Source organism: Periophthalmus magnuspinnatus, chromosome 6 (assembly GCF_009829125.3).
Source record: "Periophthalmus magnuspinnatus isolate fPerMag1 chromosome 6, fPerMag1.2.pri, whole genome shotgun sequence".
NCBI lineage: Eukaryota > Metazoa > Chordata > Actinopteri > Gobiiformes > Gobiidae > Periophthalmus > Periophthalmus magnuspinnatus.
The window spans coordinates 32,045,706-32,062,579 of record NC_047131.1 but is presented as its reverse complement, the minus strand read 5'-3'; the positions used below and the strand labels follow the sequence as shown (position 1 = coordinate 32,062,579).

The 16,874-nt window shown below is 40.2% G+C and overlaps 1 protein-coding gene across 1 annotated transcript in view; it reads right to left on the bottom strand.

The window, feature by feature from the left end:
* Positions 1 to 16,874, bottom strand: part of LOC117372093 (neural-cadherin-like) — a 182,285-nt gene that overhangs the window by 9,327 nt on the left and 156,084 nt on the right. The window contains exons 28-31 of the mRNA XM_033967830.2: positions 15,810 to 15,973; positions 12,533 to 12,797; positions 11,809 to 11,992; positions 7,777 to 8,024 (exon numbers count right to left, since the gene is read on the bottom strand). Of these exons, the coding sequence (XP_033823721.1) occupies positions 7,777 to 8,024; positions 11,809 to 11,992; positions 12,533 to 12,797; positions 15,810 to 15,973 (861 nt within the window). The remainder of the gene's footprint in view (positions 1 to 7,776; positions 8,025 to 11,808; positions 11,993 to 12,532; positions 12,798 to 15,809; positions 15,974 to 16,874) is intronic.

The window sequence follows — 16,874 nt, the reverse complement described above, 5'->3', positions numbered from 1 at the left end:
TATATAAGCCGCACCTGAATATAAGCCGCGGGTTTTTGTGACATTTACACAGAAAGACGGTACACGGAAGGTTTTTTTTTGTTTTAATTTAGAAAACGCTTTTTTTTTAACTGTGTCTGAAAAGCAGTTCAGTTCATAATCTTCCCCCATGTCTCACTTCTGCATTTACTGTTAGAGCGCCCCCCAGTGGCCGTTAAATCAGGCAGTAAAACTCTTTAAATTAGCCGCGCTGTTGTATAAGCCGCGGGGAAAAAAGTAGCAGCTTATAGTCCGAAATTTACGGTAGTCTAAGATAGAATCCTTTTTTCATTTTCAAGAACAGACCGTGCGGCGTGTGTGACGTCCTTAAAACAGGCCCCGCCCTCTTTGATTTAAAATGGGTTTGGTGTCACTGTATCACATTACGATGCAGGTCTCATATCCCAGAGCGATACGAGGTTTAGCAGCTTCCCCTCTCGGCCCTGAAAGGCGGTCATCCCCTGCACGGGCTGAAGGGGGAGCGCTATTGATCAGCTGTGACCCTTTGGCTCCGTCTCTGCGCCGCGGCTCGATGCAGAAAACAGCAGAATGTTGATGAGCGGTCCCCCTCCTCGCCGTACGCCCAGACCCCGCGTCGCACTCATCCCGCACGAATCGCATCCCTGGTGAGGTTCAATACTCAGGTAAACATACGCAGAACCCTTGACCGCACGCCCGGAGCCGCGACCGGGCTCAACTGGCGCGCGTGCACGTCCAGAGACATCGATATCACTCAGTGCGGAGAACAAACATCGCGGTCGGTCGTCGATCTATAACACCGCCGCCTCTCCGGACCCTCGCTGTTACTACGAGCCGCCGTTACGAGGTTAGACGCATAACAGAAGCGCCTGAGTGTAAACAACCAGCGGCACGTTTAAGTCTTTCTTTGCCTAGACAGAAATGTAAATAAGGAAATATAATGAGGTGGATCAGTTAGTAATGAAAAATGAGACGAAGAAGCACGAGGCACAAAATGAGACAGGTGAAATGAGATGAGGTGGGAAAAAAAATCATTTATTATTAAGAGACCAGGCACTTTACATGGAATCTTGGCATCGGGATCCATACAGGAAGCTCGTTTCTCTCTCTTCGGGAAAATTGAATCTGATTCTGGGCTAATGAGGCGTAGTCCGACATGAGCGCGTCTGCCTTTGTCAATAACGTGCTCTGAACTGGCAGTCTGCTCCCTCTGTGATGGCTTATGTAAAACTTAATAATAGATGAACGTTTTAACTTTTAATGCTCGTTGAGGCAGAGAAGGAGTCCCCCTTTAATTTAGCACCCAGCCAGGAGCCTCTGCGTAGCGTGGGGTGTTTGTATGTGGAGGTGCGAGCTCTTGTGGTGATCAGGGTCATCATTAAACAAGAACACGATGCACACGCACAGATGTTCAATACAAAACCTCCGCGGCGAGTCTCTGTTCTAAACCCACAATCAGATAAAGGAGAAACGCGCAACAGAAATCGCCATTCGGGGGCGAGGAGCTGCTTTTCATTTCCACGCGTTCCACACAGCCCAGATTATTTTCCGTACGACTACAGTAAAAGAAATATTAAACATAATTTTCGAGTCCAAACTTCAAAGCCGCACTGTAAATGCTACATCGGTGTGCTAGTTGCGAGATAGCGCCGCTCCTCTGGCTCGGGCGATACATGAATTTTCATGAATGACGCCAAGGCCACACTTCATCATCTTTGAATTCATTATCAAATATTGAAGACTGCTTTATATGTTTCACTCCGCAGTGTCAGAATAACTGATGTCCCAATACTCGCCACACGCCCGCGGGGAGCGTTGAGTCAGTTATAGAGCCACTGACAGTGTATTGAATCGGCCAAGCGTTTTATAAGCCCGTCTCTGACAGAAAGACTCATAAACACCGATGTGGCTCTTCTGAGGATAGTGTGAGCGCAGGAACACGCAAGCCCCGCCCCCACGCACCACGCAGATAGTGTATTTGTACAGACGACGTTATTAACAACAACCGAGCGGAGCCTTGTTCTGCTGCTGTAGATAAACATTCGACCTCATTACACCGGAGAAATAAAGTTACTCTAAAGACGGTGCAGTTTGAATCACTGTGGAAATGTTCAACTGAAAAAAACTTCACGAAACATTTGGTCTGGGATTAAAACACAGACTGTGGAAAGAAATGGACTAAATATGACGTCACCCAGCGAGTATCATAGCAACAAAAGAGCCAATCCGGAGCGAGGTTGTTGAAGGTAACGCCCCGTCTCACCTGCACCACTGGTTTAGCCTCTGCGAAGTGATCTCAGGGAAAGAAGGACCTGATGTGTCTGTTATTAATGTTCAGATCTTGATTCACAGACACAATAGTGAAATAAAAACCCCAGGATCATGTAGAGGGTTAATACGAACATTTAAGACCAGAATGAGTGAATGAAACAACAACAAAAAAAAACAACCCCCCCAAAAAAATCAAAATAACAAAAAATAAATAAATAAATAAAAATAACTAAAAAATAAATAAATCAAAATAACAAAAAAAAAAAAAAAATCTAAATAACCAAAAAAATAAAATAAAATAAAAACCCCAGGATCATGTAGAGGGTTAATACGAACATTTAAGACCAGAATGAGTCTGAAGCAGCAGAGACAGAGAGAGGAGACATGGTTTTTCAAAAGACAAAAAATAAACGATCAAAAACAACAAAAAAACAAAACAACTCAAAATAACGAAAAAAAAAAAAAATCAAAATAAATCAAAATTACAAAAAAATAAATAAAAAATACACACCTCAAAATAACCCCCCATGGTACATGGTTCTTCAAAAAACAAAAAATAAATGATCAAAAACAACAAAAAACTAAAACAAAAAACAAAACAACTCAAAATAACGAAAAAAAAAAATATTAAAAATAACAAATAAAGTAAAAAATAAAAAACACACACCTCAAAATAACAAAAAAAATTAAAATAACAAAAAAAACAAAACAAAAAAAAAACCAAACCCACACACCTCAAACTAACAAAAAATAAAAAAAAAATAAAAATAACAAAATACCCCCCTCAAAATAACAAAAAAAACAACAACAAAAAAAACAAAAAACCTTAATGTTAATACAAACATTTAAGACCAAAATGACGAGTCTGACAGCAACAGGTACAGAGAGAGAGGACAGTTTTTACATAGAAAGTGAATTGGAGCCAGAGTCAAAGGAGCAGGAAGTGCGTCCATGATCACTTCCTGTTTGTAACGCGGTGGCTAACAGGTTAGCTCTGTCCATTTATATAAACAGTCTATGATTTGTACAGATCATATTATGAACAAATACTGAGTGGAGCCTTGTTCTGCTGCTACAGATAAACATTCAACCTCCTGATGGATGAAGTACGTCATTTTGTTACTCAAGTAAAAGTAAAAGTATCACATGAAAAATCTGCTTAAGTAAAACTATTTAAGTACCTGTTTAAATGTACTTTAAGAGTAAAAAGTAAAAGTATCTCACAAGTGTTGTTCATTTGTTAAAGTGTAAATGTCGAGATATTGACTCAAAATGAAACATATTTTGTTCAACAGAAACAACACGAATCAATTTCTTCATGTTTCTTCTGAATTTTGTGTTTTTATTTTTGTTTTGCTCAAAGCCAAAGCTTGAACTCGAAAACTTTTAGTCAGGATTTTATCACGAACATGTTAAAAATAACCTTTAAAATCATATGAAAAGTACTTTTACTTTGCAGTTCTGTTTTAAAATGTAGTGGAGTGGAAAGTACAGATACTGCTCTGAGATGTACTGAAGTAAAAGTAAAAAGTACACACTGTAAAATGTACTTAAGTGAAGTACAGATACCTAAATATCTCGCTGTAGTACTCTCCAACAATAAGTACACAACTGCAGAAACGTAATCTCTCCGTGGGTTTCAAACTATGGAAACATCGACGTATAATCAGCAGACGCGGCGCTCGATGCTAATGCTATCATCCACTTAGCGCTTTGGAAAACCGGAGCCAGTGCCCTGTATTTTTTCCTATAGCCGTTAGCATTAGCCTGCAAAAATGGTAAACTATGAATAATCCAGAGGGCGTCAGCTGATGCCGAAACTTCGATCACGTTTATCCGAGACCAGAGCCTCTGTTAAAGTCACCGTAGATCGTGTAAACCTTTAGAAGTTTTGTTTTTAGATCATGATTAGCGTAAAACTAGCATCTGAGCTGAGGTTTCTGAGCTCGTGTGGCTCTGGTAAACGTCTGGTGAACGTTAGTCAGCGTTTTTTTTCCCGTGCGACGACGAGGAGAGCGGATAAACGGCGTAAATATGTTGAAATAAACCTGTTTTATACTTTAATACAGGGCTTGGTGTTCGAAATGATGTAACTTGAGGTAGTAGCGGTTGAACGAGTGACCGAGTTTAGCGATGCGACTCTTTTGAACGGTTCCTTAATGTGAACTGTTGGAATCGGGTCTCATTTTTCAAAAGAACCGACTCTTTCTTTCTAGTTTTCCTGCATTTTTACACCGATTAAACCTGAACTGAGACACGAATCAGCGCAGAAGCAGAGCAGACGAGCCGTGAGAGCTTTGTGCACAAAAACAACACAATTTGGCATCTTAATAACAATTATTTTAGATTTTGAATCATTCCAAAGGGTAAAACTCACTCCCGCTCTCAGTTTGAACACGTCTAAACGCGTCTGAGTCTTGATCGTGTTGTTCTGTGATTAGTTTGTTGATAAAATGAGTTCTCAGGTCGACCTCTATTATATAAATAAAAAGTAAAAGCCAGTCTTTTGAACGGCTCTTTGAAATGAACAGATGCAAAAGATTCGTATTCATGAAAGAGCCGAAAGTCCCATCACTTATCGAGTTGTGGTAATGAGCAGAGAGAGAATTTCTTGTCTATGAACGTGCACGATGGAAACAGTCTCTAATCGCCACGGCAATTAAGCAATTTAAATAAAAATTCCTTCAAATCAGAAAGGAATCGTTTGAAACCCATCGACAGAATCTACAGCGTCGTCTTCATCTTTATCTAAAACTTGCAGAACATACAGTTATTTTTAATAGAAATCATCTCTGCTGTATATTCATTTTCATCTAATATTTAATTTAAACACATTTTGAAATACTGAGCGTAAATTAAAATATAAAATTCTTCTTTACAGCTGCATTTTCAGGATGTTTTATAAATAACATAAACTGCTGGTTAATAACGTGAAGGACTTTGCGTTTTCATCTGCGCTAAATATCGGAAGCAACAGAATATCCCAGCACAATCACAGTTTTTAGTTTGGATTATAGACTGTTCAGATCTTGATTTACAGACACAATAGTGAAATAAAAACTCCAGGATCATGTAGAGGGTTAATATGAACATTTAAGACCAAAATGAGTCTGAAGCAGGAGAGACAGAGAGAGGACACAGATTTAAAAACAAAAAACAAAAAATAAACTCAAAATAACAAAAAAAAAAACCAAAAAACATTCGAAATAACAGGAAAAAAATATATAATAAAAATAACTAACCCCCCTTCTCCCTCAAAATAAGAAAAAAAAACCAAAAAAAACCCCAAAAAAACCCCTCAAAATGACTACAAAAAAAACTTAAAAAATAAACTTAAAAAAACTAAAAAATAAAATGAACCCCAGGATCATGTAGAGGGTTAATATGAACATTTAAGACCAAAATGAGTCTGAAGCAGCAGAGACAGAGAGAAGACACAGATTTAAAAAAAAAATAAAATAAATAAACTCAAAATAAAATTAAAAAAAAAAAAAAAATCAAACTTAAAAAAAAACAAAAACTAAAAATAACTAAAAAAAACAAACAAAATAAACAAACAAAAAAACATTTCAAATAACAGAAAAAAATATAATAAAAATAACTAACCCCCCTTCTCCCTCAAAATAAGAAAAAACAAACAAACAAACAAACAAAAACTCAAAATGACTACAAAAAAAACTTTAAAAATAAACTTAAAATAACTAAAAAATAAAATGAACCCCAGGATCATGTAGAGGGTTAATATGAACATTTAAGACCAAAATGAGTCTGACAGATGCAGGTACAGAGAGAGGACACAGATTTAAAAAACAAAACAAAAAATGAACTCAAAATACAAAAAAAAAAAAAAAAAAAAAAAAAATCCAACTAAAAAAAATACAAAACTAAAAATAACTTAAAAAAAAACAAATAAACAAACAAAAAAACATTTAAAATAACAGAAAAAAAATATAATAAAAATAACTAACCCCCCTTCTCCCTCAAAATAAGAAAAAAACCAAACAAACAAACAAGAGGAGTGACAATGGAGCAGGAAGTTCGCTCACGATCACTTCCTGTTTGGAACGCGGCGGCTAGCGTGTTAGCTCTGTCCATTTATATAAACATTCCGTGGTTAAGACCTGATCAGAGCCGAGTTTAGTCTTTTGATTGTGTTCTCGTCCTGGTTTAATCCCAGTTTTCGACGCAAAGTAACATGAACGCACCCTGATCACACACACGAGTCCGTGTCTGTGGAATGTTTTCTCCAGCTCGTAATTATAAGAAACATTTATTTTCACAGCCTGAAAATCTTGCCTGACGTGAAAACCCATGAAAAATATATCTACCGGGTGCATCCGAGTACGGACTGCACAAATTAACAGCCGTTCATAGTGAGAATTCTCCCACAAATGCCATATACGTTGGTGACCCTTTGACCTTCCAGGCGTCAGGCAGAAGATCAGATCATCTCCTCTTCAAAGGCGGACGGCTTTTCCCCAGATTCGCACTATCTCCTCTAAAGTCTCTGCCAATCTCTCCGGGCAAACGCAAGAATCCTCAACCACAACATGAACCGCACTTCCACTCAGTATTCATTCGTTCTAAATAACCTTGTGAACTGTTTGTGCGGCGTTAGAACTGCCCCGCCGCATTCATCCGGACTCATCCATACAAGTTTGAATTTTTAAAGCATCCTTGAGACTCCAAACAAACTAGAACATTTGTAAAAAGTGAAGTGAAGTTTCATTCTTTTTTTAAAAATCTGCAACGAAATAGGAAATTCCGCTGCACAAATGTGAGATTCAAAAATTGTTTGAGACGACACAATGGGCCGAGATGTCGAAACTGAAGTTGCGATTGTGTGCGGTTCGGTGTCGTCTGCGGCGCACAAAGCCGCCTTCATTAAAGTGCTCTAGTGTATAGACACATTCAGAACGCCGAGGGAAATAAACGTAGAATGAAAGCAGGAATGAGAATCAAAAGAACACATTGCAAAAGTCAAATGAGTGGACAGCGGGGCATAAAACACGTTAGATGAAAAGTAGCACAGAGACTGAAATTGAACCCGTGATTCACCAGAGCACGAGACGAGACGGGGGACGCACGAGTGATGAGAAATATAAACATAAAGACAGCCCCGGAATCTCCTGAGACTTTTACAGTTTCCCTGTGAATCTCAAATTAAGACGCAGCTCGTTGTCTCCCCTGCTCCTCACCCACTGCTGCAGGTTTCTGTTTCATGTTCCCACAAACCTCCCATGGAAAATCACATCCGGCACAACTCAAGAGATCAATACACAGACAAGATGAGTGTGTGAACAGGCTCCACAAACAGATGGAAAACAAAAATACAGCGGCAGGTGCACATAAAAACAAGCATCACACAAAAATATACAAGCGCACAAACAACACAAAGATAAAATCAAATAAAACACAGCGAAGGCAAATAAGAACATATATTACAAGTTATGAGACGCACAATGAGGCGTTACCATAAATAAAACAGCACGTAGTCGGCATAGCTACCTAGAAACGCCATGACGCAGATGCTGATGGCGAACATGGAGCTGAGGCTGAGACTGTTGCCCTCGTCGTGGAACAGCGCCAGGGCGACTTCGCAGTGGCGCCCCCTGTAGCCCTGGCTGCAGTGGCACGAGTAGCGCGAGGGCGAGTGCGGGACGCAGGTGCCGTGTCGACAGGGGCGGTTGGCGCACAAAGTGTAGACGCACACTTTACCCACGGGGCTCTCTTTGGTCAGGTGTCCGGGAGGGCATCTGCGGGACAGAGACGTGGGGTTAAATGAAAGAAGGACAGGGCACGTCGGGGAGTACGGCGTGTGCGGAAAGAACACTCAGAGCTGCCAACGCGAAACATCTCCGAGGAATATCCCCTCTCATGTCCGATTTGAAAGATACGTGACGCTGACAGTGCGTTAATAGAAAGAAACAGTCTGGTTAGATATTGAGGAGTTGAAATTGCCTTTGCACTGCTACTCCTTTGTGTGTATTTGCCCAAAATATCCTCTGAATATCATTGAGCGGCGCCCCCTGCCTCTCACGGAGCTTTATAACCTGAGGCTGTGCTGCAATCACCGTCTATGGATATTCCATCAGTGCGAAAAGTCTCACACTGAGCTCTGAGTGTCCACGACCGCAGCTCCAGACTCAGTGATCCCGCCGAGTTTAAAGGGACGGCTCCAACTCCGAGAGGACATTGTCTTATGAGCGATTCTCTGAGGCGCGCTCCCATTAGACCAACTGAAGAGGCGCCACCTGCTGGATCCTTCTATAAAGTTAGATAAGACAAAGTTTGAAAGGGACTCGCCTTGATTTTTAGATACTGTATTTTCTGAAGTATAAGTCGCTCTGGAGTATAAGTCGCACCAGGTAAAAATGCAAAATAATGAAGAATAAACATTTAAATCATATACATTTTACATAATACTTTCACGCAGAGTTGCATTTAAATTATAGAGTACAAACATAGGATTAAAAACAGTTTCATGTCTATTTCACTGTTTGTTCTGCGTTTATTTAGGAGCTGTGTTTTATATTTTAAAGTAAGATAAGACAAAGTTAGAAAGGAACTCTACTTGATTTTTAGATACTGTATTTTCTGGACTATACGTCGCTCTGGAGTATAAGTCGCACCAGGTAAAAATGCGAAATAATGAAGAATAAACATTTAAAACATATACATTTTACAAAATCCAAGGAATATTTTCACGCAGAGTTGCATTTAAATTATAGATTAAAAACACAGCATAGGATTAAAACTGTTTTATGTTTATTTCAGTTTGTTCTATGTTTATTTTGGAGGAAAATCTCACCTGCCTCACCACAACAGCTGTGTTTTATATTTTATTCACAAATTCTGTGCAGCTATCGTATTTTCTGAAGTATACGTCACTCTGGAGTATAAGTCGCACCAGGTAAAAATGCAAAATAATGAAGAATAAACATTTAAATCATATACATTTTACATAATACTTTCACGCAGAGTTGCATTTAAATTATAGATTAAAAACACGGCATAGAATTAAAACAGTTTTATGTTTATTTCACAGTTTGTTCTGCGTTTATTTAGGAGCTGTGTTTTATATTTTAAAGATAAGACAAAGTTAGAAAGGAACTCTAGTATTTTCTGAAGTATAAGTCGCTCTGGAGTATAAGTCGCACCAGGTAAAAATGCAAAATAATGAAGAATAAACATTTTAAACATATACATTTTACAAAATCCAAGGAATATTTTCACGCAAAGTTGCATTTAAATTATAGATTAAAAACACAGCATAGGATTAAAACAGTTTTATGTTTATTTCTGTTTGTTCTACGTTTATTTTACGTTTATTTTATCTCACCTGCCTCACCATAAGAGCTGTGTTTTAGATTTTTTTCACAAATTCTGTGCAGCTACTGTATTTTCTGGACTATACGTCGCTCTGGAGTATAAGTCGCACCAGGTAAAAATGCAAAATACTGAAGAATAAACATTTACATTTTACCAAATTCAAGGAATACTTTCACGCAGAGTTGCATTTAAATTATAGATTAAAAACATAGGATTAAAAACTGTTTTACGTTTATTTCACTGTTTGTTCTGCGTTTATTTAGGAGCTGTGTTTTATATTTTAAAGTTAGATAAGACAAAGTTAGAAAGGGACTCTACTTGATTTTTATATACTGTATTTTTCAGAGTATAAGTCGCTCTGGAGTATAAGTCGCACCAGGTAAAAATGCAAAATAATGAAGAATAAACATTTAAATCATATACATTTTACATAATATTTTCACGCAGAGTTGCATTTAAATTATAGATTAAAAACACGGCATAGAATTAAAATAGTTTTATGTTTATTTCACTGTTTGTTCTGCGTTTATTTTGGAGCTGTGTTTTATATTTTTTGTATTTTATATTTTAGCCGAAATGAAAAAGTAACTGAACCAGATTATAGTTACTGTCTGGACTAAACATCGCTCTGGAGAATAATAATGAAGGGAAAAATGTATAATAATGAAGAAAAAAACATATATAAGTCGCACTGGACTATAAGTCGGACAAACTATGAAAAAAGTGACACTTATACAGGAAAATACAGTATTAGTTTTGTTCATGTGAGTAAAATTATGGTTCTCCTTGTAAATATTGTAAAAGCTGCTCTAGTGTCGACGTGAAACAGTTGTGATCTGTTTGTATTTAATTATAAAGAGTTTTTTATCAGCCACAAACCAGGAAATAACCCTGACGCATTTGGTTTTTGTTGTTAGCAGTGATGTGAAGGTAAAAAAAACTCCACTCTGGCCTCAAATAGTTGTGAAACGCACTTATCAACTCATCACTGTGAATAGTTAGAACGGTACGAGTTCTTTAAATGGCCCGTGTTACGCTATTTTCTCTGTTCTAGTGTCGTTTCCTCGTCACAAACAGACCTGGAGTTGTGTTTTTTTTTGTTTCATTCACACATTTAACAGACAAACCCTGCACAAACTGAAAAAAACACTCCGTTCCACCTTGTGATGTCATCATGTGGTGATACAGGAAGTAAAGTGCTCCGCTGTGTTTTTAAACTCCACACACCTTCATTTATAGAATCATTTGGATCATTTCAGCTCTGGAATCTCGACTGAACTGAAGCTAAAAGGAGCTGTTCACTTAAAAACTACCACTTCATGAAACAAAACACAAGTCCAAGTCAGTTTTTGAGGAGGTAACAGCCTTAAAACGGCTTAAAACGAGTCCATTTTGTGTAATATAGAACCTTTAAAAAGCACTTTTATTCCTAACCTTAAATATTTGCCCCGTTTCACTTTGTACTTTGCTCAAAAATCCAACAAAACAGCAAAGAGCTCGGAGTTATTTATTATAATTTATAATAAACAAATTGCACGGTTCAGTTCATAATTATTTATTCAATTTATTTCATATTTCTACTGTCGTTTTCGCTTTTCTTTTGACCTACTTTTTCAAATTGACGTAACACCCCGGCAACTTGAAGACTACCACTTCGTGACATCACAAGGTGGAACAAAACACAAGTCCAGGTCTGTTTTTGAGGCGGAAACGACAATAAAACATGGATTAAAGCTGTAATATGGGACCTTTAACACACTTTGCACCGCTGTAAATAGTTTAAAATGACTTACTTTTGTTTTTTAAGCTAAAATAATCGGGTTCAGCTCTTTTAGGTGTTTATTTTCTGCTTGGATGTGAATTCAGAGCTACATTAGTTAAAGTAAATTCATGATTACAGTTTAATGACTTGTTTTTGAAATATTTTCCTTTTGCACAGTGTGGGATTCATTTATTTATTTACTGTGCTGTTATATTTACGCTCGTTTTTATCCCACTCTAGAGGAAATACTGTTTTTTTTTGCATCTTAATTACGCTATTTAATGACTTGTTGTGCTAATTACCTTTGTTAATTGTAATAATTTTATAGTAAAAGGACGACGCTGGTGGAGTGGACCTGATACCTGTGTGTGAACGTGCGCAGATTAAGCCGTCTTACCGTAAGAAGCTTTAACGACCCGGATTGACCCCGTCTGTTTTTACCGCACCTGCACTCGTGATGTCTCCACAGGTCCACGCAGACCAGGGGGGCGGAGCACTGGTGTTTCCCGCAGGCGTCCGAGGAGCAGCCCGCGGAGACGCCCTGGGACGTGACCACCGCGAGTCCCTCCGTGCGCCGCTCCACGTCCAGGGGGATCGGACGCCCGTTGAACCTCAGATCCCGCAAACAGCCTGGAGAAAGAGACGTCGGGAGCGTGAAGAGGACGCAGGAAGACGCCAGCGAGAACAGCAGACCTCGGGCGAGCTCTTTTAAGGGCATTTACTCTGTGTGAACATGTAGAGTCCAAAGAAACAAAGACACACACTATTGATATACCGAGACGTTGGCGAGCGGAGCAGCGGTACAAGCTCGGGATACACACACACGCACACACACACGCACACAAACAGCCCCGGGCCTACCTCACAGCATGCCCCTTTTTGCTAGATACTCTCTTTCTAGCAGTTAGCTTTCTCCCTCTGTGGGAAGCACGGGGTCTGACGCATGATTTAAATACAGATCAGGTCGTCTCGCGTCTGTATCCGTTTCAAAACTCCTCAGTGAAACCCCAGCTGGCGGTTTCTCAAGTGTAGCTCCTTAATCAAACGCGCTAATTTAACCGGTGAACGCTGCGACAAAGGAATTTCATTTAAAACTCTGGTTAATTAGTTACCGATCTACGCTTCAATTTGAGCTGTCTGTTTGGGTTAAACGTCGGAGCGGGCGTGTACCGAGGAAGCTGCGGTTGTGTCCTGACGGAAAGGAGTTGCCGAGCATCACCAGCCCCGAGTCGACGATGATCTCGTGGCTGCGGCCGGGAGAAGCGGTGACCTCGCGCCTCCCCCCGCCGCCGTCCACGCGCAGGGCGAACTCACGGCCGACGCGCTCCAGCTCCACCTCGTGCCACTCGCCGTTGTTCAGGCGAAACGAGCGGAGAGTCACGTTGTAGTCTCCGTCGCCGAGGTTGTAGAAAACGGCCAGAAGACCTTGAGTAACCTGCAAAACACAGCGTTTGAAAAAAATAACACCAAGTTCAGAAAATACAGAGCATTGAGTAAACGTGAACTACCTACAGTCTACAGGCCTCTTATGTGCGACTCCTAAAACGCCACACAAAAGTACAGATTATGTAACACTGCTAAGGCTAATTACTTCATTGAAAAGCGTGTCAATGAGCCGCTTCAAAAGTGCGTAGATGTTCTTGTGCGATCACCTCTAATGGAAGCAAAAAAAACAGTGTAAACGTCGTTTTAGGTCCACACTCTAGAAACATGCACTGAACAGAGGAGGCAGATACAGTGAGCTGCTCAAGGGCACAACAAATGCTCCACCACATGAACCACTGTACTAATGTGCTTCATCGCTGGGTAAAATATCCATGACTCTTGGCAATTCAAGGATTAAACACAAAGCAGAAGAACAGACAGGATGAAGGTTGGATAAGGCTGTAGTGGTGGAGCTGATCGTCGCGGCGTGATGGTTCTGCCGCCGGACGATGAAAAACTCAGTGGTAAAAATGAATTCAACAGATATGGTGCCACAAGTCTTTTTAGAACAAATGCACATATCACAGTGTGAGGAGCCGGACTCATCCCCGAGGGAAGGTGTCCAAGAAACAACAATTATCTTGAGCAGTTAAGGATGAACGAACAGAACGGACGACGCCAATGAAGCCGCCCATAACCGCGGCGTGGACATGTCCACGGCTTAATTGGAAACAGTGGGTTTGATCATTCAGATTCCAGGAATGAATTAACTACAGCTCCCTCAGCGTGTGACGGCACACATACACAAACATACACACACATACACACACGCACATACACACACATACACACACGCACATACACACACGCACATACATACACATACACACACATACACAAACATACACACCCCTACACACATACACACCCCTACACACACGCACATACACACACACAGCTCCCTCAGTGTGTGACTGTGCACACAAACATACACACACATACACATACACAAACATACACACACAGCTCCCTCAGCGTGTGACGGCGCACACAAACATACACACACATACACATACACAAACATACACACACAGCTCCCTCAGCGTGTGACTGCGCACACAAACATACACACATACAAACATACACACACATACACACACATACACACACATACACACACATACTCAGCATGTGACTGCACACACAAACATACAAACATACACACACATACACACCCGCACATACACACACATACACAAACATACACACACATATACAAACATACACACACATACACACACATAAACACATACACAAACATACACACACATACATACACACACGCACATACACACACACAGCTCCCTCAGTGTGTGACTGCACACACAAACATACACACACATACACACACCTACACAAACATACACACCCCTACACACACGCACATACACACACACACACACAGCTCCCTCAGCGTGTGACTGTGCACACAAACATACACACACATACACATGCACACACACATACACACACATACTCAGTGTGTGACTGCACATGCACATACAGATACACATATACACACATGCACATACATTGTGTGTGACTGCACAAGTACGCACACACATATACATGCATGCACATACATGTACAGACACAACACACACATGCACACACACATGCACATACAAACACACACCCACATGCACACTCACTCACACACACACCCTCATTTAAATCAGACTTCTCTCTCTCCACAGTCGACCCTTTAAATATGACAGAAATGAGCAAAGAAACTCAGAAATCAATATTCTTAAAACGTGATCGTGAAAACTGGGCCCAGTCTTTTAGTCGTACGGCATCTGAATGACTCTGAGGCAAAACTGTATTTTTCAAATAGATATTTAAAAAAAAGAATGGTGCTGATTTTACAGTTTCCCACAAAAGAAAAGTCCGTGATGGGCTGTGTTGGAAAAGGACGCTGTGCAGAGACGCCACAGCCTGGTCCTGGGAGAGCGTCTAATGTTTCTGCACAGAGTCTTTTCTAACCTTTGTGTGTTTATTCAGCGCACACTCAAACCCATATCTCGCCTTTGGAAAAAAAGTGTGTGAGAGACAGCCCTTTAAATTAGGGCTTGTTGTCAGCGCACACACCAGACTCTCGAGTGTTTTCTAAGAGCTTTGAGACAACTGGGCTGCCACACACTGCATCAGATATTTTATACAGCTCAACAGTTTGGTCCACACTTCACAGCCCCAGCAGAGGCTACAGCCCTTCCCTTTCTCTGCCACTGTAAACTCGCACCAAGTGAAGGGACAACATTGTTTTTCCTTATGTAATACGAATCTCTGACAAAGAACAAGACAACAAGGCCAACAGTTTAGGCAGAACTGTCTCCAAAATACAAGAAGAGACATAAACGCTGCGGGAAAAATGGGCTGTAAAAGAGACAGGTTCAGTGCAAACAGATGACCTGGGTGATTTCTGGAGATGACAATCCAAAGAAAAAAAAAAAAAAAAAAGGACATTTACGCTCAGGTGTTGTTCAGTTTTAGTCGAGAACGAGCGCGGAGAAGCTGGGCGAACTGGAGCGGCAGACTGCTCACACGACTTTAGGCGCACTGCTCGAAGCGCCGTGTCAAACTCCTCAAGATTAGAACACGAGATCTGACCTTCACCTAAGAGCCGTGCGCGCTCAGATTACAGAGCGAGTACGGGCTTCACAATAAGAACCAGAGCCAGAAATAACTTTGGAATAAAGCGGGCCTTTTTTTAAATTACAGTCTCTCATTGGCAACAATCTTTGGACTCAGTGAAAGACCTTGTCAAGTACATACATGCGTCAATCACGGCCTCCGCGGTCTCCACCCAGATGTCGCCAACCCTGGTATTACTCACTCTCAGCCTGACAAGCGTTTGCCGCAATCATTGTCTGGCTCCTCATCATCATTTTAAGGCTCACAAACAAAACAATCAGAGCTGTCAGGGATGGAAGGAGCAGAAGGAGTGGTGCTCGAGACTCACCTCTAAACGCAGGTATTCGTTCTGTTCTTGGGAGAGGAGGCTGAGGATGACGCCGGAGGAGGAGCGAGTCCGGACCCCCACCTGGACCCGAGTCTGCCGCGCCGGGAGCGACCACAGGAACTGGAACTGGATGTGGCTGCGTCCGTCGAAGGAAAACTCGGGGGCTGCGTGTCAGTCAAACAGAGGAATACATCGAAAAAAACATGTTCAATTAATTCAGCTGTCAAACGGGAAATGCACGAGTCTGTCTCAGCGGAGCGTGTTCTCTTTATGTAACGAGAGGCGGTCGTTCTATAGCGGAAAAGTCTGTGGGCGCAGGCGGAAGGTAACGGCAATAAAATGTACTTAAGTAGAGTTTGTCAGTATCTGTACTTTACTTGAGTACATGTTACAGCTTTTACTTTTGCTCCACTACATTTGACAGCAGTATCTGTACTTTCTAGACTTTTACAGGACTTTAAAAAGTACTTTCGACTTCAAGGTTTGGCTTTGAGTAAACGAAAATAAAAACACAAAATTCATACGAAAAAATAAGTAATAGATTTATAACTGCTGACCAAAATATGGGACTTTTTTAATAAATATCACTGCATTTTAATCTATACAATGTGTTTTCAGTGAATAAATATCACTGAGCTTTTAATCATAATCACTGGGTTTTTTAAGCAATATCACTGTGTTTTTATCAATATCACTGCGTTTTTAGTCAATATCACTGCGTTTTTAATCAATATCACTGCGTTTTTAATCAATATCACTCCATTTTTAGTCAATATCACTGCATTTTAATCAATATCACTGCTTTTTTATCAATATCACTGCATTTTTATCAATATCACTGCTTTTTTAATCAATATCACTGCATTTTTAATCAATATCACTGCGTTTTTAGTCAATATCACTGCGTTTTTAATCAATATCACTGCGTTTTTAATCAATATCACTCCATTTTTAGTCAATATCACTGCATTTTAATCAATATCACTGCTTTTTTATCAATATCACTGCATTTTTATCAATATCACTGCATTTTTAATCAATATCACTGCTTTTTTATCAATATTA